Source organism: Pomacea canaliculata, linkage group LG12, assembly GCF_003073045.1.
Source record: "Pomacea canaliculata isolate SZHN2017 linkage group LG12, ASM307304v1, whole genome shotgun sequence".
NCBI classification, from domain to species: domain Eukaryota; kingdom Metazoa; phylum Mollusca; class Gastropoda; order Architaenioglossa; family Ampullariidae; genus Pomacea; species Pomacea canaliculata.
In genome coordinates this window covers 19,140,412-19,166,905 of record NC_037601.1, presented here as the reverse complement: position 1 = coordinate 19,166,905, position 26,494 = coordinate 19,140,412, and the positions used below count along the sequence as shown (strand labels likewise).

At 41.9% G+C, this 26,494-nt stretch overlaps 2 protein-coding genes across 5 annotated transcripts in view; one reads left to right on the top strand and one right to left on the bottom strand.

The window, feature by feature from the left end:
• Window positions 1–2,459: 2,459 nt before the first annotated feature.
• LOC112577371 (orexin receptor type 1-like) lies at window positions 2,460–10,349 on the bottom strand. 3 transcript variants are annotated; one of them, XM_025260433.1, is made up of 7 exons: window positions 10,079–10,349; window positions 8,950–9,121; window positions 7,232–7,430; window positions 6,061–6,267; window positions 5,593–5,748; window positions 4,775–4,953; window positions 2,460–4,252 (listed from the first exon to the last, which is right to left on the bottom strand). In XM_025260433.1, the coding sequence occupies exons 3-7, from the start codon at window positions 7,319–7,321 to the stop codon at window positions 3,928–3,930; spliced, it is 957 nt and encodes a 318-aa protein (XP_025116218.1). In that variant the 5' UTR covers window positions 7,322–7,430; window positions 8,950–9,121; window positions 10,079–10,349; the 3' UTR covers window positions 2,460–3,927. The 3 variants fall into 3 exon arrangements, with proteins under 3 accessions (XP_025116218.1, XP_025116219.1, XP_025116217.1); XM_025260434.1 differs by having other exon boundaries at window positions 10,113–10,349; XM_025260432.1 differs by lacking the exon at window positions 10,079–10,349 and adding an exon at window positions 9,703–9,962.
• Window positions 10,350–13,264: 2,915 nt separating this feature from the next.
• Window positions 13,265–26,494, top strand: part of LOC112553219 (carbohydrate sulfotransferase 3-like) — a 28,514-nt gene continuing 15,284 nt past the window's right edge. The window contains exon 1 of one of the 2 annotated variants that reach the window (XM_025220300.1): window positions 13,265–13,549. The gene's annotated coding sequence lies outside the window, so the exon portion shown is untranslated. Of the gene's footprint in view, window positions 13,550–26,150; window positions 26,468–26,494 lie in introns of those variants that run through there. The other variant, XM_025220301.1, reaches the window with a different exon arrangement.

Below are 26,494 nucleotides of genomic sequence, written 5' to 3'. Positions count from 1 at the left end.
CCAAGGCAATTTTCTGAAGCGTCCATGCAAAATGCCAGTCAGATGCCTCCAGAAAATCCCTCCAAGCAAATTCTTGAGTATGATGATTCGCTTCAGCAGCAGCTCGATGCTCCGTCCTGCTGCCCGGTCTGTTCTCACCCAACGGTCGGTTCTGTCCGCAGGTCAACGTTCAGGACCAGCGAGCGAGAATGAACATCACGAAGCATCTGTTCGCTGTCAACCCTCGTAGAACACCGCGAGAATTGTTCTTATTTGATACTTATGAGCCCTTCCGCTGCGTCAGCCCTTCCGGTTCCTGTGGAGACGATGCGCATGAAGCCAGCGGGGCGGCGCTCTCTCCACTGACATTCGGTGAACGCTGTGGGGCAGCTTTCCGTGACTACAGGGCATTAGGATGCTTAAAGTAGACACTTCCGGCCAGTAGGTCTCGACGACTGTGACCCAGAACCAAATCGTGTACAATTCAGTTAACGCTGACAGAATAGGTCGTGCTGCAGCGCCCTCCATCTCTCTACCTACGGATGTGCTCAGCGTCTGACGGAATGACCTGCCAAGTGGTTCACCCAGTCAAGCAGAAGCAGCTTTGTGCGCAGGTTGTTAGCTCTCGTGAGAGTTCGAACATTTCTGATAAAACAAGTTTTTACTTTGGGAAGAACTGCATGCTGGAAAATAAAAGATATTCAACCTTTCATGATAAAAGATTGCTACACAGTAGTATCGGTCTCTGTGCTTTCTTGGAGTTTATTTATTTATTTAAGAATGTTAAAGGGAAAGAAATTAAAAATCGAGACGTAAAGTTTCAAAACAACTATTCTCAAGCCTGGCGGAGGGAGTAGAAGATGCGTAAAATGGAGAACTGGCGCTTGGGAGTAGGGGGTGAGGTGGGATGTTAGGCAACGGTATCCTGGTGTGTCGTCGGATTGCCGTTGACACTCCGATTATTTAGGGCGCATATAGGGTCTAAAGGAAGGTCCATGCAACGTGGCATTGTGGGACCGACTTGTGAGCCAGTCTGTGAACACTGGAGCATCGAGAGATGAGGGCTCAAGCTGAAAAGGAGATATATAACAATGTGTTCCTGTTTCTTACAGAGATTACTATAATGCAGTCCTCTAAATTCGTAAGGCGCAGTTTGAGCTCGCAACCGAAGAAATAAGCCGTTTATTTTCTGTCCTCGCTGACGTCACACAGCCCGCTTGTCACAGCCTTTACTTCACCTTTAATAGCGCTGTAGGGTTGATGTATCTACCTATCATCATATGCAGGATTCTGTTGAGCTGACTTCACAAGGCTTGTACACTGTCCGAGCACTGTGCAAGGTGGGGACAGAGAGCCGTTAGTCATCAGACCCGTGCATTGTAACCAAGCATGGAATGTACACGCACACAAAGCCACTACACGATAACCATAGTCACTACCAACGCACAAATCAGCTAAGAACTGCTGTTTGAAATTTAGGAGAGGGCTTATGACAAAAGAACACTATTACTGTATTAACACATACTAAACAGACTTACCTACAAGACACATTTCTCTCATTTCTCTGTTACTGAACATACAACTACGCAGTAGGTGCATGTACACGAAAGAATAGGATGCCAACAGTTTAGTAACAGTAATACTTCAGCAAATCAAGCCACATCAGTGGCAGATTGATTCGATATTGTGCGCACGCACTTTTTTATTTAGGTAATATTGCGTCATTAAATAAATGTAGATAATGAAAATCAACTTGTAAGCTTACTATGATATTTGGAGAAAGCTAATCTACGATCCCAGTTAAATAGTAAGGGGTCTGGACAGGTCCTCTAAACGTCTGCCCTGAGTCCGTGCTGGCCCTCGGTGTTCCTGGGCAGACACCAAGGAAAGTAATTTCATCGGTTGCTAAGGTCTGACAAACGTAGCTTTGATGACGTCATCGGTCTCAACGGCGTTGTGTTCATTGGTTGATTTTGCTTTGTTCTGGGTGTTTACATAGGTTACTATAGCTTATTCTAGATTTATATAGGTTTTTTTTTCTTTGATCGTGTAATCTTTGTAGCTTCCCTAATTCGCTGACTGATGCAACTTTTGTGATGTTTACTTGATGTTGTCTTTGTGATTATATTCTTTAAAGACGTGTTTGTTGTCTGTATATGATGTGTAGTGATATTACATGGATTATTAACATTTATTATTATTATTATTATCATTATCATCATCATCATCATCATCCACCATTATTATTATTATTATTATTATTGTTCTTGATTTTCTAATTTTATGTGAAATAAAGGACTATCTAGTTTCAGTGACAAGGTCTGCCACTTACATTATGGTGTCGAGAAAGTGCACACATCGGCTAGGTGAAATATGAAATGCTACTTCTATTATTTTACCCATCATCATCATGATCATCTATATATCTTCATGCACGTTTTACAGATAAATTGCAGGATAGATCTATAAAACAAGTTCCACTTGGTATGAAAGTATAATTTTTATTTTTAAAACATTAGTACCGTTTCTTCGATCCTGCCAATAATTCAAGAGTCTGTCGGTATTTTGAGACCAAATTCTACTCCGAATTATTAAGAGATAGAACAACAACATTCAAGTATAACTGATCTCGATAAAGTACATTTTAAACACAAAAAACTCCATCAAGCGAACATAATCACTGTAGTACCAAGTGTAAACATCGAGAAGCAGACCTGCACTTTGCGCCCTCGTCCTGTCTCAGTTCCAGCTGTTACAATTGTTTACTTTCCCGCTCAGAATCTTCCACTTACATACTAAAAGACAGAAAGACCTATGCCAGGGAAGTAATATAGAATGTTCTACATCCCCTATTCGTACAGAAATTTGTAAATACAAATATTGTATGCCAACAAAGTAAAATCATAAGAGCTAGTGAATAGCAAAAAACTAAATAACTTTTAAATGTGTTCCTTTTCTGAGCCCCAAGCTACTTGAACTGGAGAGTAAGAATGAACATGATGCAGGATGGCAATGGACCACTGGTATATATACAGGAACACAGATATTTTAAAACATGTGCAGAATCACCCTTTTTTCCGAAGTTTCTCTTGTTTGACAAAGTGCGATATGATTACCTAGAAGATCTTACGAATTTAACCATGATTTTTCACGAACATCTTACATAATACAGCGCAGTTGCTCTCCATTGTGAAACCTTGTGATCCCACACGAAAAATTGTCTTTACAATAACATTGGATGAAGAAAAAAATGGTCACACTGTAGAATTGATAGCACAGTGTATACAACGAAGAGAAAGCAGTCATACTCGTCACGAATGAACAAAGTGTGGCTGTTAGTCTGCTAATGTAATTTGAACTCAGTGTCAGCTGAACACAGCAATGAAATAATCAGGTTTTATACAGTGTAATAGAATATCCCTGTCTGAAAATAAGCGACCAAACACAAAGTCAAAAGAAAACTTCAGCAATGGTAAACAAATTATTTCCAGCCAGCAGTCTCTGATGGAAGAGTTCAGGATGGTAATGTTTATTAAACGGTCCAAGGGGATAGCGTGTAAACACCAATCTGGGAACTTGTAATCAAACAGTCCAGTCTGGCAACGAATGCTGAAAAAGTTTACTTAGGCAGTGTTATAAAACAATTCAGTCTGACAGCCTGTGATCAAACAGTCCATAAAGTCAGTGTCTCGTGGTTTCAATGAAAAGTTGGTAATGTTTTGTTGAAACAATGCAGACTGACAACAAAGATAATATCTCTCATATCTCATCAACCACAAGTATTGATCTGATACTTCTTTTATTAAAAAAATATTTGTCTTCCTTCCTGATCGGACTCCAAATCCTCTCAGCACAGTCAAAACAATTATCTTCATGGAGGATACCTAGAGACAACAGGCCTGGCACCATCATCACACCAAAGGCATCCAGAGCAAGACCTGGACAATGTCACCCACTCTCCGAATGGTTGGAGAGTTCGCTGACGGTTGTACTGTCCTTCCGCTGGACGCTGAGCATCTGGCGACAGGGCAGGTGTGTGAAGAGCTTGCTGCACTCCTGGCGGAAGCGCTGGGATGTCAGACTGTAGATGGCGGGGTTCGCGGTGTTGCTAAGCAACGGGATGAGTTTGGCGAAGTCGAAGAAGGCCTTGGCCACGGCTCCCATGTCGAACCTTCCAGACGTGTTGGTGACGGACAGAACGACCGTGACGAGGTAAGGGGCATAACTGGCGAAAAATACCACCGTGACAGCGATGAACACCTTGGCGTGCTTTCTGTTTGAGAAAAAAAAAAAAAAAAAAAACAGAAATCAGGTTTCCGTTTATTTTTTCAATAGTGTTTAATTCATTATATATATTTTTTATTCCACAGAGAGAGAAGAACCTAAAAACCTGTATACAACCTGTAAATGTCTTATTTATAAACATTTAATTTTCAGACATTTCAGAATTAGGATGCTAATTATAGACTTCTTTGAATATGAAATACACACATTAAGTGTATTTTATTTTTGTTTTTACAAAGTATAAACGCTATAAATATGTCAGGAATAATTAGGCAGATGGAACACGTGTTAGGCTACAATTTCACAAGTTAACCTAAAAGAACCTAAAAAAAAAGTTCCCAAACGAGACTGTTAAAAATGACCCTAATGAACGCAGACAAAAGGATCCAAGCGTTTATTAATGCTTCATATAACACCTACAGACAGACAATGGTAGTGATACTGCCTCTCGAGAGATAAGTCTGGAACTAAAGCTGCTTACCTTTGAGTAAGTCAGACTCAGCCTGCTTACCTAGAGACACGTTTGGAGCTTATGCTTGCTTGCGAGGGTCGGCGGGCCATGGACACTCGTCTGAAGTTCTTCCTGAGAGCCAAGACCGTGAAGCCATACAGGACGAGCAGGCTCGTGGATATCGCCATGAAGAGAACGCCGAGGATAACAATCCATGAAATCAGTAAGGTCGAGTTGGCCTGTCCCGGGACATTCAGCACAAACACATTGGCTTTCAGTACAGACTCGACTTTAGTTCTTGTTGTTGTTGTTTTGTTGTTGTTGTTGTTGTTGTTGTTGTTGTTGTTGTTGTTGTTGTTGTTGTTGTTGTTGTTACAGGTGTGTCTAACGTGTTTGCTTATCAACGCTGCGTTGGACTGAAGTAAAGATAAAAAGGAAGGAACGAAAGATGGTAATTATATTGGATAAGTGGATGAATGGAAAGAAAGAAAACAATAATTAAGAGAGAAGAATGGAAATGGCAGGAAAAGAAATAAAGACAGAAGAAAGCAAGCAAAGAAAAGGAGCAGGACAAAGACCTCCAAGAAGGATGTATAAATGTTTATATTGATTCATTGTGCACGTGCTTTCTATACCCTTCCTGGCAGTCGCTTCCATCCTAACGAAATCTTTTGTAGAATTCGGATAGATGGTCAGATAAGCAGACAGGTTCATAGGGAAGAAAAATAGTCACGTGATGGCTGTGGAGGTAGGAGGGCACTTCAATAGACAGACCAGCATGCGAGGAACTATTGCCCGCGATGGGCGCGTGATAAGACCGTAGTCGCACTGCTCGCCCCCTGCCCACGTGAAAGGTGAGCTGCACGTGCCACACTCACGTCGTTGCGGACGAAGCAGTAGGAGATGCTGACTGGGTGCACGTCTCCGGTGAAGGTGACTGTGTTCCGCCCGAACACCCACAGTCCCGGGATGCTCAGCGCCAGCCCCAGAAGAATGCAGGCTGTTGACAGACTCCTGGCCAGCGGAAGTTGGATCTGTAACAGTATCCAAACCTACACCAGCTCGCCTACAAGGATGTTGGACATCGTTTGTGATGTCTTCTAACAATTAATTTGTTTCAATAGGCATTTTTTTTATTAGAATGTGCGTGTAAAAAATTTTTTCTGTAGTAACCCGACTTTGCACGAACCTTCTGTTGACTAACTTGACCTTATGAGTCTTCCTTGATTACCTCCATTCACTGATTTGGTTTCAAGACTAATTCACTAACCTTCCCTTTATCAGCCTTTCATTAGTAACCTGAACTTTATGTCTTCCTCGACTAAGCTATCGCGTTTTTGACGAACCTGTCGTTTGTGAGTCTGACACAGCTTTCTGAAGCGGTCCGCGGCGATGACGACGAGGAAGACGGCCGACGAGAAACCCGTGACGAGAGCGACGAAGGTGGTGAACCCACAGGCTGCTGTGAAGTGCGGGCTCTGGTCGTTGACGGTGATGGCCAGTAAGGTCGGCATGGCCAGCATCAGGTTAGTCAAGTCCAGCCAAGCCAGAACCTGACAAAACACACACAAACACACACACCATCGTCTCTTGACTAAAACAACTTTGAAATTTAAGTCTGGTACGAGCTAGAAGCTTTTAAATGTTGAGGTAATCATTTAAGGGAAGCTAGTATTATTGTTAAACGAGAGTCGGTGACTCCCTGCATCCCTGCCCAGACCAGTTATCAAGGGAGGCGATTGACGTGCTTGTCCAGCAGCGTCACGGTGATGGCCCTTTAAGAACTTTCGTGTGCGGGAAGAAAAAAAAACCAACTTCACTGTGTTTCGCTGCACGAAAATTAATGTTTGGCTGTCCCTTTGAACTGGAAGAATTATCACTCTAGTCAAGAAGCATGACGAGTGAATAACAGTGTAACACAGGTAATAACAAGCAACACATCACGCTTGGTTGCTGATCAGGTCCAGCAATGCGTGTCTGTTGTCTTCCTTCACAACATCTCCACCTCCTACAGAGGAGATTCACTCGTGTGTGCTCGTGCGAGATATCATGTACCAAGATAGAAGAATGGACAGACACACAGACAAACTAATAATTGTAACTAAATAGCTATACCATCATGCTAGACAAGAGATAGCTACTCCTCTTAATCCTTCTTTCTACAAGGATCAGAAACTGATTGATGCCTGGAGTTTTCTCGGTAATCAACTTCGGCCAATGATTGATTAGACAACAAGCAATTATCAAATGTTGATTTCTTTTTGCAGTAAGTTTAGGGGGAAGAGAACTGATCTGAAAACTCCAGTCTGACCAGAAAACCGACATTTCACCAATCAAACAATGTGTGTGAAAGTAATGCAGAAGTTTTTTTGTCCAATATCGTATTCCTCATCCCACACCGCATTGTAAGCCCCAGAGACTACATTTATCACATCAAGGTGAGTGTAAAAATATTTTAGTGGCTTGAATGTAATATGTGACTAGCTTTGCTGTTCGCATGTGTGTGTCGATACTTACATTGATGAAAAATGTGAAGAGTGTTCCCTTCCAGCGACAGTGGGTGATGTACAGAACAAGGATGTTGCCTAGGATTCCGACTGTAGTCATAATCGGGAATGATCATTAGCTCTGCCCCATGCCACTTGAAGAGGTCTGGTGTGTCTTCCTCTATAGGTGTAGTGGAGGTCACAGAGGAGTCCATTTCTCTCTCAAGAACCTAGCCAAGGCAAGAACGAAAGAGAAAAATCACAACAGTTAGATGATATAAACAATGAGATATTTCAACCGATAGTTATGCAAAATGTATGGCAATAATATTTTACAATGGCCTATATTCAATTATTCAAAAATAAATTTCGGTAAATTTAATTAAGCAAAAAAAAAAAAAAATAAAAATTAGTTGTTCTGCGAAGAGTCTGGGAAAGGTCAGTTCTGCGAAAATGTTAAGTGGACTCGTCTTTCGTCGCAAAGTATTAAAGGATTACAGAAAGTAGTTGGCTGTATTCCCTTTGCCGGAATTTGTTTCTAAAGATGGACATGATTACTATGAGTCTAGCGGATAAGTAGGATTAAGATAACACTAGAACAACTAACTGGCTTCCTATGCTCTAGATATTATTAATCATGGCAAATATGTGTGGCCAAAATATCGTTTGTGCGCGAATGCATATAAATTTTATAATAAATAATATTAATAATAATATTTATTCAGTTTTGGGGAGGCCATATGGCCATATCCACATCACAAACTGCTGGTTACATGCATGACAACAGTGGGTGGCTGTACAAGATCAACATTTCAATTATGTTTGAGGTTTGAACTTAATAGTAAACAATATAATGACATTAAATGATGAGTGATTATATGTACACTCCCGATACTACAGGACAGAAATGCAAAATGCTATTAACGATGCTTTCTGAACTGTTGTTTTTCTTCATACATTCGTCTGGTCTTTCCAGCCAGCCAGCCAGCCAGCCAGCCAGCCAGCCTCTGTCCGTCTGTTCGTTAGTCTGTTTTTCTATCCTCCCACCTCTCTGTCTCCTTCAAATGGCTGAAGTCTTTGTCGCTGTTCAGTTTTCCGAGTTTTTCCTGCACTAACTTCCAAGTGGTATCTCAGGAAGTTGAAATACTTCCCTGTAGACTGAACCACCGAACCACTCCATCCTATGAGGAGGCCTACAGTTGTGGGTCATGCCATACTTAACAACGAACTTTGGTGAAAGAAAAAACGCGTTAAAGATAGAGAGATTTAAAAAAAAGGAATGGAAAGTCCATTTAAATTGAACCAGAAGATGTGTTTTTTCCAGATGTCTTACCATCTTTGGTAAAACTTTACTTTTTAAGTATAATTTTGTGTTGTTTTGCTAAAATGTGTTGGTTAGAACATGCTAAATTTTAAAAAATAAATAAGTTCCGTTTGTGCTTTGGGAATGATCTGCTAGCAGTGAAGTTAATTTTCTTGCAAGCCGGATTTGCTGCAAAACGGATGTACTAACAGGATCTCATGCTAAAATGTGTTGGTTAGAAATATCAAATTTTGTAAATAAATAAAATGTGTTGGTTAGGACAAGTCAGATTTTGTCTATAAATAAAATGTGTTACAACTATGTGCACACCAGGCAAGGCATCCGAAATCACACATTTCGAAGATCGAAGTATCTGAATGATGTGAACAACAAAATCCAAACAACAAAAAGTTCATGCTTTATTTGAAGAAGTAAAAGTCACTTACCGGCTAAGAAGACCCCTGATGACTGAATTTCAACTATACTTCACTTCTCCTGATTACAACAGCTCCGCCCTGACAAACACCACGCCCAGACGAAGCTTTTCACACTCGAGTGCTCGAGTTCTGAAGTTCATGAGGTCAACAGGCAGCCTGCTGGTAAATGTAGTTTTGGGAACTGAGGAAAAGATTTTATGAAGGGTCTTTAGTATAGGACGGTAATGAGCAGATTGGATTGTGGCGAGTCTTCTCATTCTATTTTTGTTTACAATTAAAATACAAATAAAACAGTTTCAATCGTCCGCAAGAACACGTTTTTAGCTGAAAACCCTTACCACGAGATTTCCTATGCAATATAAATATCAGAAAACAATAGTATACATTTAATACAAACATTCGACATAAAAGTACAATGAGACTTTATACGCAATAAATTCTGAAAATAAACCATACAAATGTCTGACAGAAAGCAATGCAAATATCTGACTGAAAAAGAATACAAAAACTTTGTACACAAAAACAAACAACTTACTGAAAGTACCGCAGGACTTTATACGGTATACAAGCATCCAACAGAAAACATTACAAGATTTTATTACAAAACTGTACAGGCTGTAATCGTGGACTGACAAAAACATGAGGCGTTGCACCCAATACTAATGTCCGACTGAGAAAAAAACTGATTTTTTTAAATACATGATGCAAAGTATTTACCTGCTGTAAAAAAAAAAACTAGAAGGCTTTACATGCAAGACAAACCTGCAAATATTCTAGTATAGGAACTCAACCCCACGTCTGATGAGACTTGGACATTAGCCTCTCTCCAACTCCAGTCGGACATTTGCCAGCAGCTCGGCCAGAATGAACACTGTTGTAGGTTAAACTGTGTGTATCCCAATTACCACAATTAAGCAGGATTAACTTCTATCACTGGTCCCACTGAAGCGAGTCAAATCCTACTTGACTGACTGGCGGCTGTCGTCCTTTGAACACAGGCTGGAGGGGGCTTCCACGATGACCTGTTTCCAAAAAGCTTCTAGAACTAATCAGATGCCATTGTAGGAGGCACGACGACCATGGTATTTTAAAAGCATGCCAATCAAATTCTACTTTTAAATTATGAAAAAAATCTTACTTTTTTACATGAAATTGTAGGAGTTTAAACGCACCATGCAAAAATTACTGGTCGTAGTGCCACTTCCTCTGGTAAAGATGAAGGTCAAACAAAATCAACTTCTCGGTCCAGCATCTTGATGCAAGCTCCAGCAGCACTAGTGTTGTGTGTGTGAAATTTATCAAAATCTTGTACATACATAATTAGCATTTAGAAACGAGAAGAGGGAATCTGTCAATCTCTTCCTTCCCATGCCCCAACCCCCATCCGTCCCGTTCGAAGGGCCAGTGAGCAGTCAGCTTGAGGTCTTCTGTCTTTCCTGTGACACACTTTCTCCATGTCCTGACCACAACCGGATAAATCTTTGGCGAGCTGGCTTCACTCATGTGTTTGAGGTTTCCTTTCTCGTGGTCTGTGGTGTGAGCTCTTTACAGGCCAAGGGAATCCTCAAAGCAAACATCGGATCGAGTTTTGAGACAGTAAGAGGTATACCCCCCAAAGATTCCCCATAGTGATTATGTCATCGGAAGTAAGTGACTTACTGTGTCTAAGAAGCCAAACCTGTCCTCTCGCAGACCTTATCATCCCTGATACATGTTGACGGGCAAGACAACATTTCATGAACCGAGCGAGCCTCCTGCTGTAAAGAACACCAGAAGTTTTTCATTGAATCCTTGGTAGAAACAAAGGGACAGTAGAATTGGTTTTTTTTTCTAAGGTTTCATCCAAGGTTCTTCCAGTTCAGCTGAGGCATTGACAGCAAATGATTTGGTTGTCAGGTCCATCCACGAATACCCTGAACGGTTTCAATAAGGGCCTGGAAATGTAAGCTTCTGGCAGTAATATGACTGTCTCAGCAGAAGTAATGTATTACTGATTACACCGAGAGGTGTGAACCTGGACTTCCATGTTTCCACACTCTTCCTCAGTTTAGAAAAACAGAATAACGAAACTAGAATGCTCTTCTTGAGATTCGTCGTTGTCTCAGTTTACTGCTTTTTGGGGGAAAAATTGTATTTAGTTGATTTTCATCCTGTTAAATTTCAAGATTAAAGTATTGTCCTTTTATTTACTATTTATTATTATATTCTACTTATTGGTTCAGCCAGTGGTGGATGAAAATGCTGGTAAGTTTAGTCGCTGAATAGAGAGTGGCAGTCTGTAGACAAGGAAGTTTTCATCTCGAGAATCTCGTCCCACCGGCAACATCTGTACGAATCTGTGATTACATCGCATCCTCTTTCTCTTCCGTTCACAGGCTAACAATATTAAATCTTTGTCTGTCTGCCAGGTCCCGTTATTCATTCGTAATAATACTAGGATATTTCGCATGCGCGCGCGCGTGTGTGTGTGTATGTATGCGCGCGCACGATTGTATCAATGGAACTTGCTCTTCTTCTTTTTTCATTTAATGCTTGCAGCATCCAGTTATAGATGATGATCGCGTAGTACAGGTGTTTCCCTCAAGGGTAAGAAATTGCGAGTGGTTCACCGTGTCTAAAAATGGCACCCCAGAGCCGACATTACATTCAGTGAAAGTTTAGAACAGTTGAACGTGTTGTCCGTTCCAACCACACAGCCACAGGTGAAGTCTTTGAATTAACCCTGAGCAAAAACATCCTTTCACCTGCTTATACCTGCAGAGGATAACTCCAGCTTCCCTCGTTATTGTATCCCCTACATGGGAATTCCATCGCTTTTTTCCATCGTTCATCTTCTTTCTTTCCTAATTTATTCATTTATTTGTTAGGCATGGACCTTCATTTTTGTTTTCTGAACATGACCACAAAACCTATGACAAGGGAGGCAAAATGGCGTACCGGAAGTGCCCAAAGTCCAAGAAATAAACTGTCGCGGAGCGTCAACGTTGACAAAAGGGAGGTGACTGTGAAATTCTTTGTGGCCCATTAGAGCGAGGGGTGAAGCGCTCGGGTGAACGACATCTCAGTTCCAGCTCTACGGTGATCGCCTCCAGTCCCAGTGCAATCAGCCAGGGACCAGCGCCGTGAGTAAAACATTCGCGAGTGTGAAGATATGAGGGTGTTGTCAGTACCCGGCGTGCTGACCACCTCACACTACTTTGCCCTCCTTGTATTACTGTTTCTAGCCTGAAAGCTTTCACAGCCTCATGATGATAATGATTAATGATGAAAAGGGATTTAAATTTGTTCGTTTTAGCCTCTTTATTTTTCAAGTGTTTTAGTCTCATCTAATAGCTGAATGCCCAGGATTACTCTGAAAAACAAACAAACAAACAAACAAACAAACAAACAAACAAACAAACAAACGAGAGACTTGGCAAGAATACTTCACTGAGATCAGGTGAAGGCAAAGATGATGCTGGTCAAGGGTGGTCATTATTTTCATCAAAATGGTATATGATAATGTATTTCTCTTTGTACTAGAGGCACAGCATCCTGATCAGTCCTACCATTCCTCATCATCAAAATGTTTTTTCTAAGCGCAAATGTGCTGAAAGTAAGACGACTCCAATTTTCCCCTTTAATGAGTCTAAACGATTACCTTTGTTGCTGTTTTTTTAATAATCAAAGAAGCTTTCATACTCGTTTTTCTAATTTTTTTTCACAATTGTTACTCTTCTTTTGACAGTTATTTATTTAAATGTTTATGTGAGGTACAATTTAAAAAAAGCCTTCTCTTTCATTTTGTGTTTTGCTGGATTCTGCATTGTAGTTTGCTGTTGATGAGTCTTCGTCTGTCATACACCTGCGATTTGTGTAAATGTGCATATTGTGTATATAACACTCCAACATACAATGACAGTCAGAACTGATACCAGACTTCCTTTGTTCGAAACAATCACCCCACCCTACCCTACCCCACATTTTTCAAACACGACAGAAGATTTGTTATTTCCCCAGCACGGTGCTCGTCAGTGTAATCTTGCAAACAATTGCTGTTCTTCCGGCTATTTAACTTTTTTGTCAAATTCTCATTTCGTCTCACAGCTGCGTTATATTTTCTGGTCCTGGCTCAGCCAACAAACGCTCCTCCTGACCGTTGTACGATTCCCAAGCTAAACATCGCACATCTGTATTAATTAGCCGCTGCTCAGCATCCCGGGATTTCGTTTCACTGAGCTGGCGTCAAGACAAAACAGCCGACGGTTCCCAGGAGAAGCTCTCCATTTGGTTATCATAGAGAAATATAGCTTCTCCCCACCATCGTGCAGGTCCAGAGGCAGGGGCAATTTATTCGATTATGACCCTCGAGCAAGGGGAGACCACTCGCGTGCGTAGGAGTGGGGTAGGAACGAAGAGCTGCCTGATGGGGGATGGAGAGATCGTTTGTCGGTGGGGAACGAAGAATACGAAGCCAGTTGCGTCTTTCGCCGACCTATGGCGGGTGCACGCGCGAGAGAGAGAGCGCACACGGTCAGGGAACGCACAGAAGGAAGGTAGACATGTCAGTGGCGGAGAGAGGTCCTAGCTGCTCGCCGTGTCCTCCGGATGGGCTCACCTCCAAGATCAGGTAACGATCCTTTCTCTCTCTTTTTTTCGAAATTTCAAATGAAAAAAAAAAATACAGAACCACTGACTGTGGTTTTAGAGTTCAGTGTCTGGACCGACTGCTTTTATTTTTCCAGAATTTACTATTGTAAATCTCTCGGCTTTGCTGAGAAACGAATGATTTGTTCCTGATCTTTTCGTGCCCTTTTCTTTTAAAAAATTCTGAGGTATTTTTTTTAAAGGAGGCTTGATGGACAAAAAGAGCTTTTTGATGTTTTTTTTCTTATCTTTTGTTTCCTTTTATCTTTCGAATTTTATTTCCTTTTTTCCGAGTCTGCGCTCTAGCGAGAATGCCACGTTGTTTACTTTAAGGGGAGAGGGAGAGGGAGAGTTTGACGAAGCAACTGGTGTAGCTGTCTGTTTAAGAGTTTTCGCCCAGCACGTGTAGACCTCGACAAGGCAGGACGAGCAGTCAACAAACGAACATAGAGAATAGTTTGGTTTGCTGAACTTTGGGTTTGGGTCTTTCATGTCGGAGGCGTATGACGGGTGAGAAGGGAGGAGATGCCAGACGGCCAGCATCATAAAACTTCCGCCGAAGGGAGCGAGAAAAGGAAGAGATACAAACGTGCTGACAGACGACCGCCACGATCAATAGCTGAGAGATCAAGAAATCGACAGGACGTGAATGCCATGCCTTGCACGCGCTCTTTTCGCTCTGCACGTGCTTTGCCTCCTCATCCCCCAGCATCATTCTTTGTCCTCCTCACCCAGCCTCTCTGTCTTTGTCCCTCTCTCTCTTTCGTCTACATTCCCACTTCATCCCCACCGCCTCATGTTGCAACCACATCACGGTCATGTGTTCTTTTTTTCAACACATCAAACGATCTGTTCGTGGACTTTCGAGTATTATTCGGAAAATGATTGCTGTTTAAAGGAAATAAAAAATAAACACACACACACACACTTCAACAAACAGAATCCTGAAGGATGCCAGTAAGGGTAATCGACACTCTCTCACTAGAAAATTCCTCTCAAACCATCCTCATGGATCCATCCGGTCACGTAACGACACTCTGGCCACTTCCGTTTCCTCAGAATATTGTTATCTCCGTAAAAGGGTTAGTCTGATTCTGTCAGAGGTTATCCACTTCAAGCTAAAGACATAAGGAAAGCTCACTCGGGTCACTAGTCAGTCTTCCTTTCATCTTCTGTTTGTGGGTGAGCACATGGACAGACAAGGACCCGCCATTCAAGTTGCTTTTATGGCGATGGTGAGCAGGTCCTTGGCGTTCGTAACCCAGGTCTTCCTCCGGGTACCAAGATGTCGACCACCATCCAGCAGTTGTTTTTTAGTAATAATAATGATACCAATAATAATAATAATAATAATAATAATAACAATAACAACAACAACAACAACAATAATAATATTCTGTTCCCCTACACATGTACATAGATGACCACACATGCGCACTGCACAACCGTTGGAGCTTGAGATCCATATACATGTAGGTTCCTTCCCATGTAGCCCTCGATTCGTTCTTCCTCCGTATCAGCTCTAACGACAGACAAGAAAAATCGTGTTGACATGGACATCGCTCTCAAGCTCCTCCTCCACTTGGTAGGTCTCCTCCTGCAGCGTGGAGAGAAGAGGAGAGGGTTCGGAGGGGTTGGGGGAGGTGAGATTCATGGGGTGGAGAAAGCCGACGGTCGACACGAAGAAAATAACTGACAGAAAATCGTATTCGACAGGACGTCGAGAAATTACTTGGTGCTTTCAGCGGAGTTTCCTTTCTGCTTTCCGCACCGTCGGAAAGTGTTCTTCGATAAACCTCTTGTGTAACATCCAGTTACCTCCTCCACCCCACACACACCCTCCACACACCCACACCCACACACACATCTCTTGCCTCCTTTGATGTTCTTGTGCTGCGAGGTTCTCACCCTGGAGACACAATGAGATTCCGAGAGTGTAGGTGTGTACATCGGTGTACATCGGTCAGCAGCATGCTGGGAGTTTATTTCACTGATTATTTCTGTGTGGCGTGTCCCTGTGGAGACCCAATGAAGTGTATTTCAATGTAACTATCGATGCCAAAACAACTCTGAGCACATCTGTATTAATTAGCGACTAGATGGAGCAAATTTAACACACGTGAGCGAATTTCCATTCTAATGCGAGTGTGGGGTTCAAGGTTCACGGTTCGTTGAACATAACAAGCCATCGCAAAAAAAAAAACAACAAAAACTTGTCTTCACGCATGATTGGTTTCTGTTCTCAGGGCAGTTGTTGCCTTCTGGAAATATTCTGTCAGTGGTGTATGCAGGTTTGCACGCGGGGTCTGCAGCATCAGCCAGAATTTGTTATGGACAACGAATCGTTATTCTTTATTATGCATACAGAAGGAAACCAGGGAATGAATACAAGTGATCTGATTCGTCTGGTTGTTGGAAGGGGGAGAGCGAGTGGGAGGTAAACTTGCCTCCCAGAGGGAAGAGATTCGCGTCTGGGAACGACAGAATTCTCGCATTTGCAAAAATTTCACGATACAATGCACGTGCTTGTTATTTTTGTTGTAGTTGGGTGGAGGGATTGGGTGAGGGCTGATGGTAGGAGTTGCGGGGGTGGTCTTCTGCATCAGCTGTCAACTGCTTTACCTTTTTTTTTTTTTCTTGCTTGTACACTTCTCTCTCTTTCTCTGAGAGTTGTCTCTTTTTCCCCGAGCTTGGAATAAATGGCAGAGGCCGTTTAAAGGGAGGCAAAAGATATTTTCATTTTCAACTCTTTTTCTCTGAGAAAAAACATTCAAGACAGTTTAGAGCGTAATCCATCAATTAGGGATTGAAATAACACTTTCTCCTCCCTTGCTTGTAAAATACTGGAATGGGATCATTCCGGTTTAAAATTATTTTCCCACCTGAACGTATGAAGGTTTATAAGTCCATATCAGAAATATTGGACAATCACATGATCCTTGTGATAAAAGAAATCACTGTGACACTGAGACATTGTCTGTGTATGTGGATCAGTAAAAAAACCCCTCTTAATAACAATTCCAGCCACCAATTTGAAGCCAGTGTTTTTAATTCCTGATTTGGTGAGACAGCAGGCCAGAATTGGTCCTGTTGCTGGGACAGGTCAATCAATGGAATCGTGACCTGCGGTCTTCTGCTCCGCTGTTCCTGCTTTGTAACAAAAGACAAAATTGTAAGCACGTGAATCCAAACCTTTCAAATCTTTTCTACCTGTCAGCAGCTCCAGCAAACTAGTTTCTCACCCAATGAGATGAAGGAGATTTTTTGGTCACCCGAGCGACCAACTGCTCGCACCGCCATCTGTCGTTGTGAGCGCGGGTGGAGCTCGTCTGCACAGTGTTGTTTCTTTATGTCGAATCCTGCTGCTGTCTCTACAGTTTCCGCCCTCCTCCACCATTCTGTGTATTCTTGCTCTGAGGATCTCCCTAGAGGGAGTCACATTTGTTTAAAGTGAATGCAGTTGTGGAAGTGGTCCGTGGGCTGGTGCAGTCCTTGTGTTATTACAGTGAAGGTACAGTGTATCGTTCGCTTTAATTAGAATAACTTCAGTTCTTCAAATTGCAAGTTGTTTTAAAGTACTAGTAAGGGTGCAAAATTTATTTCTAATTATTTGCATAAAGCTCAGCGCATGATTTTATTTCCCAAATCTGGGTGTATACACCACTTCCGAGGTACACTACAAACATCGTCATCAACACGAACGTCGGGTTTGTAGATGGGTATGTTTACTTTGTGACTGAGTCAGTGGACAACTGAGACCATGAGCTAATTTAGGCATATCTGTGTACAAACGTGACGTCACGATGTTGACCTCTTTGTGTGCTAGATGATGTTTGTGGGTGTGGATGTCGGGAACGGAAGGAAGGAGACTATTTGAGTGTTACTCATTATTAGAAAGGAAATTAGCAGCCCGCTAGTACTTAGAACGTAGACATTTCATATATAGAAGCCGGAAAACTAGCAAGGCGACTACTTAATGATGGCTTCGCTCTTTCTGAATCTTCGAGGCTTGACTAAAATGGTTTGCTAATGCGCATACTTGTCTGTTAGTGCTAACTCCATTATTAGTCGATCTTGCTACTATAATGAGCAGCGGAGGCTGGTGGCTGGTCGTTAGAAAGGCGCTAGTCGCCAAAAATTGAAGAGGTTGAAAATTTTGGAGAAAAAGAGGAAGGGAGAGACAAGGTCGTGGTGTTTCTCTGAAAGCTTTTGCGGTGTGACCCGGAACAGGGTGCAAAGAGAGTGACCCTAGATTGTGGTTACCATGGCCATGCCAAGCGCTGGGCCGGCCCAGCCGTGCTGCAAACCGCTGAAATTGGAGGTAATTTGATTTCTGCCTCCGGTTATCAGTAATATTTCACACCCGGAGACCTGTTTGTTCTCCCTTGCATTCAAGGACTGCAAGATAAACGTTTAGTGATCTGCACGCACGCACGCACGCCACAATTATTTAACGAGAGAGAGAGAGAGCTGAAGATGATGGAAGAGGAAGAGTGGTATCACAAGGGAAAGGAAAAAGCAGGGCACTTTAGGTCTGAGCTCGCCGCTTGTCACCGATTTTTAACTAAAACTAATTAGCTCGGCTTGACCGCTTGCCTCTGCACCATATCGTGATGGCGAAGATCACCTTGGAGACGTGTGCGAGGCTTCTCCGCAGTTTCCAGACCTAAAGGATAGAAGGCAAAAGAAAAAAAAAAACGGAATTTGCCATAAGAGGGTAGTGCGGCCATTTATCAATCGCCATTATTGCTTTAGTCTTGGCTTTCCAAGGCACTCAAACGCCATATCTCCAATCCATGGCAAGCTCTTCGTCCAAAGCGAGGCTGTCTCCGGTGATTTCTGCTCAAAGATTCCAGTCTCTTACAGATGAGATAAAAAGCATTCACAACGACGATATTTATGGCAGGTTTTCTGGCAGTAGCACTGTCTGACCCGCGAACGTTCGAGAATGTGACCACTGCTCTCTGTGCCTCGCGTGACTGGCAAAACTTCTTCTGTCCTGAGATGGCCGCGTTCAAATCAAGCCTGGAACAGACTATTTTCTTTAATGCTTGCCGTTTGAGCAAAAGATTTCCTGTGATGGTTGGCAGCAGTGGACGATTTTTGCTGCTAGTCAGCCTTACGGTCTTCAAGATGGCAACCAGGCTTCTGTGCCCACTAGCACGAGGACGAGGATAGCGAAGGCGAGCAGAATTTTTAGAGTGGCTTTCTTTTTTTGTCCTGTCTTTTTTTTTTCGAAATCGTAGCTAGGTTCGGTCTTACAACACAGATTCAATCATTCATAAGATAAGACCATTTCAGGATTCTTCATTACATTGAAAAAGGCACATGAGAGGATTCTGACCTGTGTTTGGCTCGAGAATCATTTTGGAGGTTTGCTACTCACTTTGCTCAGTTCCCTCGTTAAAGGTTTCTTTTTACCGAAATAACCTTTGACCAAAGTATAATAACTGCTAATTTCTTTTTCATAAAAACTTTTCTATGTGCAAAGCGTATGGTAAAGGGCTAAAACATTTTACAGTAAAAATATCTGTAATGGTAATATGGTTATGGTAAATAAAAGCAAAAAAAGTCCATTAAAGAGAAAGAACGATTTATGTGAACCTATTCCCATTCCGCGTGCTCTCTTGAGATCGACAGATGATGTAGTGGTGTCTGGAGAGACATAAAGCTATATGCAAGCAAATGCCCTCCCGAACAACGGTCTCTAAGGGCTTCTGGTGCACTTCGCCATCGGGAAGTAGATAGGAACAGTGATAAAATCTCGCAGACATAAAAATTATATTTCCAATTTAAACCCTACTCTATAAATGTCGTCGTGCTCTTTTTATTTCCAAAAAAAGTCGGTTGCGAAGTTGTTTTCTCTTGTCGTCAAGATGTGTTGCATATTTCCGCTCATTCTGTTTATTGTACGAGTTCGAGGTGATTACATTTTGTCGGACCACGGGACAGATATAAACTAGACTGCTGGCGGTTGCCGAGACCAACGGTTATAGCCTCTCACGAAGTGGACAGCTGTCAGGTCAGCAAGCCCTTTGTAACAGCAATGTAGTGACATCAGACACCATTTTGGGCGTTCACCCTCTGAAAATTATGATAAACATGCTGAGTTAGTGTTCTTGTCACACGTTGAGAAAAATTGGAAAGATACTTTTAATCTTTAAATATTCTTTGTATTTGTCACACTTTAAGAAAGACATAAAATCGCCAATAATTAAGATTTACTCTCTGTCGACAAACCAGAGACCACTGACCTAATTAATTTGGGGTAGGGGTGTACCAGGGTTAGAAAGGTGTTATGTGGAGCAGACGACCTTAAGTGACCATAGCAAGCCAACCGTGACCAGCTGGACAGCAAGGGGTGTTAATGAAAACTGGACCGTCTCGATGGGTACGCCTGACGGCTAGACAGAGAATAACACCTCAGAGTTCTTTCGCACTTGGCGGACTTACCCGCATGATACCCCGGCACTTGTACAAAGAGTTGGTGTCAAGGGGAGGGATGGTCTTCCTCTTGACCGCGCTGGCTGATGATTGGGTGAAGGATGCTGGGTGAGTGGTCACCCAAATGCATCCCTTGTTGCATGCTGGTGTGCAAATGTAGGAAGGACGACACAACCTTGTAACAGTCGATGAGTCTTCGTCTTTCTTCAACGATAATGGACTTTTTCTTTGAAACTTGAACCAAGAGGACGAAGACTAGGGAGAAAGTCAGAACGCTTGGGTCGAGAACCTTGACGAAAAGGGCGAGAATGCCAGCCAAGGGCTAGGCCACCACAGTTTGGGCACTGAGAGGTAGAAGTTCGACACCAAGGCCAGCAGAATGAGTCATCGTTCTCAAAGGAGAAGAAAAAGTTTCTGTGTAAGCACCGGGGTCGCATCGAGGTGGTGATCGTTCGTGGCAATGTAACTTTTGTCTCTCTTACTCACACATCCACTCTTTCTCTTTCTCTCTCCCCAGAACCCAACTTTTAACTGCTCAGACCTCTGCCCTGAATCTTCAAATAGCCGCTTTGAAGGTTGGCTACACAGCTTAAAAACTAGGGCTTAGTGTTCAGGGCAGGCTTATGACCTTTTTGTAACTGCCAAAAGGAATTTCCTTAGCGCCACGAGTCTAGAATAAAACAGAAGCAAGAAAAAAAGTCTTCGGCGGTCTCTCTATCGTTATCTTTCTGCCAATATCGGCTGATCTATCTAGGTTATAGCCCTCCCATCATGCAGCAGCGGCAAGACAGGGATTGACTGATTGAGATCCACAATTTTGACTTCTACATGTAGCAGCAGTAGTTTATATTTGTTGTTGTTGATGTTGTTGTTGTTGTTGTTGTTGGAAAGAAAGATGTAACAGAAATAGGTCATGGTCAGGGTTAAGCTGAGTTAATTGAAATTGACATCACTGCGAGAATGACGTCAGCCGGTATTGACGTAAGAGAAGACGTCAGACGGTATTGACGTCAGTAGGAGTGGACGTGTGAAGAGAAAGGGACGTTGAACAATGGAAGCCATTCAGAATAAAGATGTTTACTCTTACATACAGTCTTGCCTGTTCGTGTAACGGAAGCAAATATAAGCTTGCATTGTCGCCATAAGGTTACAGTCCATCCAAAATAATAATAAAAAAAAACGTGTTTTAAGAATGTTTCAATTTCATACATAAAAATTATGTTCAACAATTTGTGTAAAATTTCTGTCGCAGCTGTAGAAAATCTATTTTCTACTTTTAGTGTATTTAGTTTGTTAGCTATTTTGTTAGGATAAAGTTTGATTAGAATAGAGACAATACGTCGCGACGGGTCAAGCTGGCAGCACATCCACCCATCTAACTGCCACATTCAGCAACCGGTGGCCAGTCGAGGCTACCAACAACATCGACGTCAGCGGCCGCAATTAACGTACGGCCAGGGGAGGTAACTGTGTAGCAGTCCTACCCCTTATTGTCCAGCTAAAAGCCGGGTATCCTCCAAGACGACCAAGGCCCCCTTTTAGTAATAACTTTAGACCATGCTTTACATGTTCAAAGAAGAAAGAAGACCAGAGATACGCCGACAGGTAGGAATGCACCCACCGGAAGGAACAAACAAGACAGTCGGGTACAAAGAAAGAAACTTCACTTTTCCGGGTGGCGAGCTCAGAAAAGAACTAGTTCATTCTAACTTGGCTGAGGTATTACTTTCTATATGGTATACCTGTTTGACACATTTCAAGCATTGTTTGCTAAGTATCAGCCAAGATAAAGCCTAACAAAAGATGTCTTCTGTCCTTTTATCAAGCTAATTAGAGATTCAGTGAGACTGTTGCTGTAGTCTGTTTCAGCTTTCTTAAAGACATTTTATGCACTGTCTGCCTCAATCTAATACTTTGTTCATTAACTTTGTGCATTCGTACCTTTGGGCGTTAGCTACATTTTTGTGTTTCTGTGAAAACCCGGTTTGCAGGCTTCGGCCAAAAACTGCATTTACATCCTGGCTTCTTGTCCTCCATTGCCTTGCCCGAGTCCAAAACTAGTCTGCTCGGTGAACTAATGCCATACAATGGGACGCAGAAAACAAATATAAACTGTTATTATAATCACATGTTTACCATGCAGTAAACTAACCAAAGTATATAATTAGCCTCAACAGCATGCTTGCTATATCTAAATGAGGATTATCAGACCTTCGACACTACAAAAATACCATAATAAAATACACGACTGAATTATTTTAGCTGAGAAACGGAAAATTATTTTTTGACAAAACAAAAATCGTTCATGAAAGTAAAAAATGTTTTTATTTTAAATTATCATGTCCCCCATCCTTCAGAGATACTGAAAGGACTAGAAAGATCCAACTTTCAGTCACTAGTCCTGTACTGGGTCACTCTTATTTCGAACCAACACAATCTCTAAATATTTCTTTGCTACTTATTATTACTCATATAATATTTTTATTTATTTACTTGATTTTGGTGGTTCCTAGCGGAGTAACGTCTGCTGGAGTTAAGGGTGGATAACCGAATTGATTTTCCAAGGAAGGACAACTCGTGCGAACGGCTCATCGTTATTCTGTTGCTAGCGTGGTATATGGAAATGAAGGAGTTTGGATGTCGCAGGTTCAGACCAATATGTTAAACTGTACCTGCTGCTGTCAACACTCTCGCCCTCTGTCTGTCTGCATGTCCGTGTGTGGCTGACCGATTTCCTCTTGGTCTTTGAAGAGGGGGAGGCTTGAAGATTGGGTAGGCTGGTGACGGTTTTTTGAGTAGCCAGTTGCCATTGGGATTTAATTTTTGTATCATATCAGACTATATATTTATAAATACAGTTCCTCCCCATTTTCCTGCATGATCTGCAAGACTACAAGATTCGACTTCTCGATCAGTTTCAAGGATGAACTTCTCGCCGTGTGGAAGAAAATTTGCGATGTCTCGGCCTTCGTCTAATGTCTCGTCTCTTCTGGGACAGCTGAGAAATGGATCTTTATCCTGACTTCTGGCTCTATATCAAGGAAAGCTGGTCTAAAAGGTTCTGGACCTTTGCAGGTATGCAGGGTTTATAAAAGGGCAAATGTTTTAAGGTTTTTCAGTTAAAAGTTTTTGAGGCTCGTCGTCTGCTGGGAGAAAGAAGGGTTCGATTCCAGGTCAGTCCGTGGCAAAATCTGCTGCTGGTACTGAGCTACTGGATGAGATGTGGGGTGCAGGAGCTAGTGTGTTCGACACAGAGAGCACGGCGAAGTCTTGTCATCTACAGCGATGATCAGAGGCGAACATAAAACTAGGAAGTGGAGCCATAGCTTATTGCTACTAGGGTGGACTATGAAATCTCTAACATCAGGACCTAACCTGCCCTAGATAATTGTACCGGAAGTCTGTATACTGGTATCATATCCAGCATCACACTGTATAGCTATGGATGATCTTTTTCGTCTTCTTTAAGTTAGTTTTCTACTTCACGGTGTTTCTTAATGACTACATTAATGACAACTCGACATAAATACACTTTTATGAATGAAATACCTTCATCAGTATAGTAAATACAAGATTTTAAGAATTCCTTACTGAAGAACACTTAACTATGATGGACGTGATATAATATCTATTTAAGATGGTGGAAATACTTTTGAATTATTTTTTCTGGCTTCATTCAGCGATAGTTCTATCGCATATTGCAATTTACGATGCCATCTAGAAAATTATCGAGAACAGAGGTGAGAACCCATTGATAACATTTTTAGTTAGGCGATATATGAGTGATCAGGCTACTTTCTGGCTCTTCTCCTGTGTGTGCACCATCTGTGAAACATCTTCACCCTTTCCTTCTGAATCAAACAACTCTGTTTTTATTATCACCCATTCCCACAAATGAAAGAACTCATTGTTTCGGAAACATCGGCTTTGAATGGACATGGAGTTGGCACCAAAGAACGTGGTGAGGCGTCATCTGGCCAGGTCATTGCTTCATTTCAGTTTTAGCAAATCGCTCTTCCTGAAAATGTGTATCGATTCCAAGAGAAAACAGATGTTTATCACGCGTTTGTATTGAACTTTGGGCTTGAACGTTTCCTGGTCAGCAATTCGAACTTTTGCAGTGAAATCAAAGCTTTAAAACGAATCCTTTTATTCCGTTCCGCAAATAAACCTTAAAGCATTTTGCGGACAGCCGTTGTACAAATAGACCGCTTGAGCAGCTCCCATGTTGTCCTTTACTTTGCAATCCGCGATGGATTAATTCTCTTCTTTCATTTATTTTTTTTTTCTTCCTACAGTGCGCGAGTGTTTGCGCTATCTGTAAAATCAGTGGTTCTTTCTCTCCCTATATATATATCACTAAGCGCTTATAATAGTAATTCTTATGTGTTTTTCGCGCCTTGAATATATTTTCTTTCCTCATTAGCACAAGAGCTCAGGGCTTCTGGCGTGTTCAAATATTTAGTGTTCATCCTAGTATAAAATGGTCATTGATCTATGTGTTTATGATATTCTAGACACAACAGCTCTGCTGTGTTATTATTCAGCCCATCTTTTCCCGTGAATGATAATTATGTCATTCACTGCCTGTCCTCGTAACATTGGTCTGTCTTGTCCTCTCTTCAGTCTTGTCACGTGACAAGGGCCGGACGAGACTTACTCCATCTGACTGAATGTTCTTCCAAAGGAAGAACACTGACAGCAGTACAGGAGCTGATTTACTATCGGCAATTTATCAATCTTAGCACCTTGATGAGTGACACATTGCAGGTGATTGATTGCAGGGGCAAAGCATTCTTCACTTTACCTTACCTCCCTTATATGAAGACACCAAACTGAAAAATAAACAAACAGATAGGAAAAAAGGGAAAAAAGGAGAAAATAAAATGAACGGCTTATTTCAGACGATGAAATGTATGTTGTCCACAGATGAACAGCTACAGTTCTTACCGAGGACAGATCTGATGTTTTAACTGACCGAGTTCCCAGTCCTCAAACTTTCTCATCCGTGTCGCAGGACTATTTCTATGGATTACATCATGTGAAACAATAATTTAGTTTATTAGTCACTACTCACACTGAGATATGGTTACCAAGCATGGTAGGCCATCTTTTTACTACTTATTTAGACATGCAATGAATACAATGAGTCACGCAACCTTTGGAGAGAAAAAACTATTTGAATTAAGTAACCAAGCCTGTGATATTGGTGAAATTTATTAAATGCTTCTGTGACTGGAGTGAATGACAACATAGAGACAACATATCTTCAGATATCCTCTACTAGTCTCAAAGTGTTTCTTTGTCACTCTGCGATGTCCAACTCGCCGCCTGCTGTGGTGAATATTTTTTTTTTGGTGCAATATGAAGCAGAATCTCTATCGACATGTTCATTTCAGTGAGACCCCATGTAAATAGCGCCTCGTATTTTTAATATGGACACCCTTAGAATAATGTGATTACATCAGGAAGACATTATTAGAAATGTGATCAGCGTGATATGGATTTATACTCCATATTACCACACTGATCCCCTTCTTTACGAGAGACTATTCTGCTTGAAGTGCAGCTGTGACAGACTAACACTTCAAGAAACCGAATACTAGAAAACCGTGACATCCGCTTATTTAAAAAAAAAATTGATCGGATACAAATCCCATGCTGGAAAATTTAAAATTTCTTACATTGAACAAGATAAGTTACATTCTGTCGGTCACCTGGAAACAAACTGAAAATGTTCAATATTATTATCCCCGCTTTAAAAACTAAGGAAAGAAAGATAAAGTGAAAGGAGAATAATAAAATTACAGTTAAAATGTGAATGCCTTTTTTGTTGCTGTCATTTGCGCTGTTCGTCCTTCTCTTCTTCTTTCTCGTTCTCTCCCTTTACTTAGATTATTATAACACAGTGGAGAAAACAGACTGTTCTGACCCTGACAGCAAGTTGTTTCTTCTCAGTTTTCTCTTCCTCCAGTGAGGTACTGCAAAGTGCTGGTCGGGCGATGACTATTCTTTATAATTGTTGGTTGAGATGAAAGACTGACTGCGTGTCCTCCTACCTACCCTCCCCACGGGCCGAACCTTTTTTTTTTTTTTTTAACACAGGGAGTTAAAGTTCGGCCTTTAAACACTCGGCGAAAGGTAAGTTAAAAGTAAACAATTCCACGGATCCCCTCATGACGTCACGAAGTAAACCTTTTCACTGGCAGGAGGGTTCGCCACGGCGATATCGCTCTGCAACTGTCAGGAGGGCGGTCCCCACACGTGACACCTGTGTGACAAGCCCCTGTGTGGTTCCCCTGCCTCCCCCTTCCATCCTTGCGGTGTGTATGGGCAATTAATAAAAGCAGGTAGCACTCGCATGTACATCATTCACCTGCCTGCGGCCGGCTGCCAGACTTGCTCTCCACACTCACTAAAAGCTATGTGAAGGGAAAGGGACATATCACACATCTCGGTAAGAAACACATTTATCTGAAAGTTC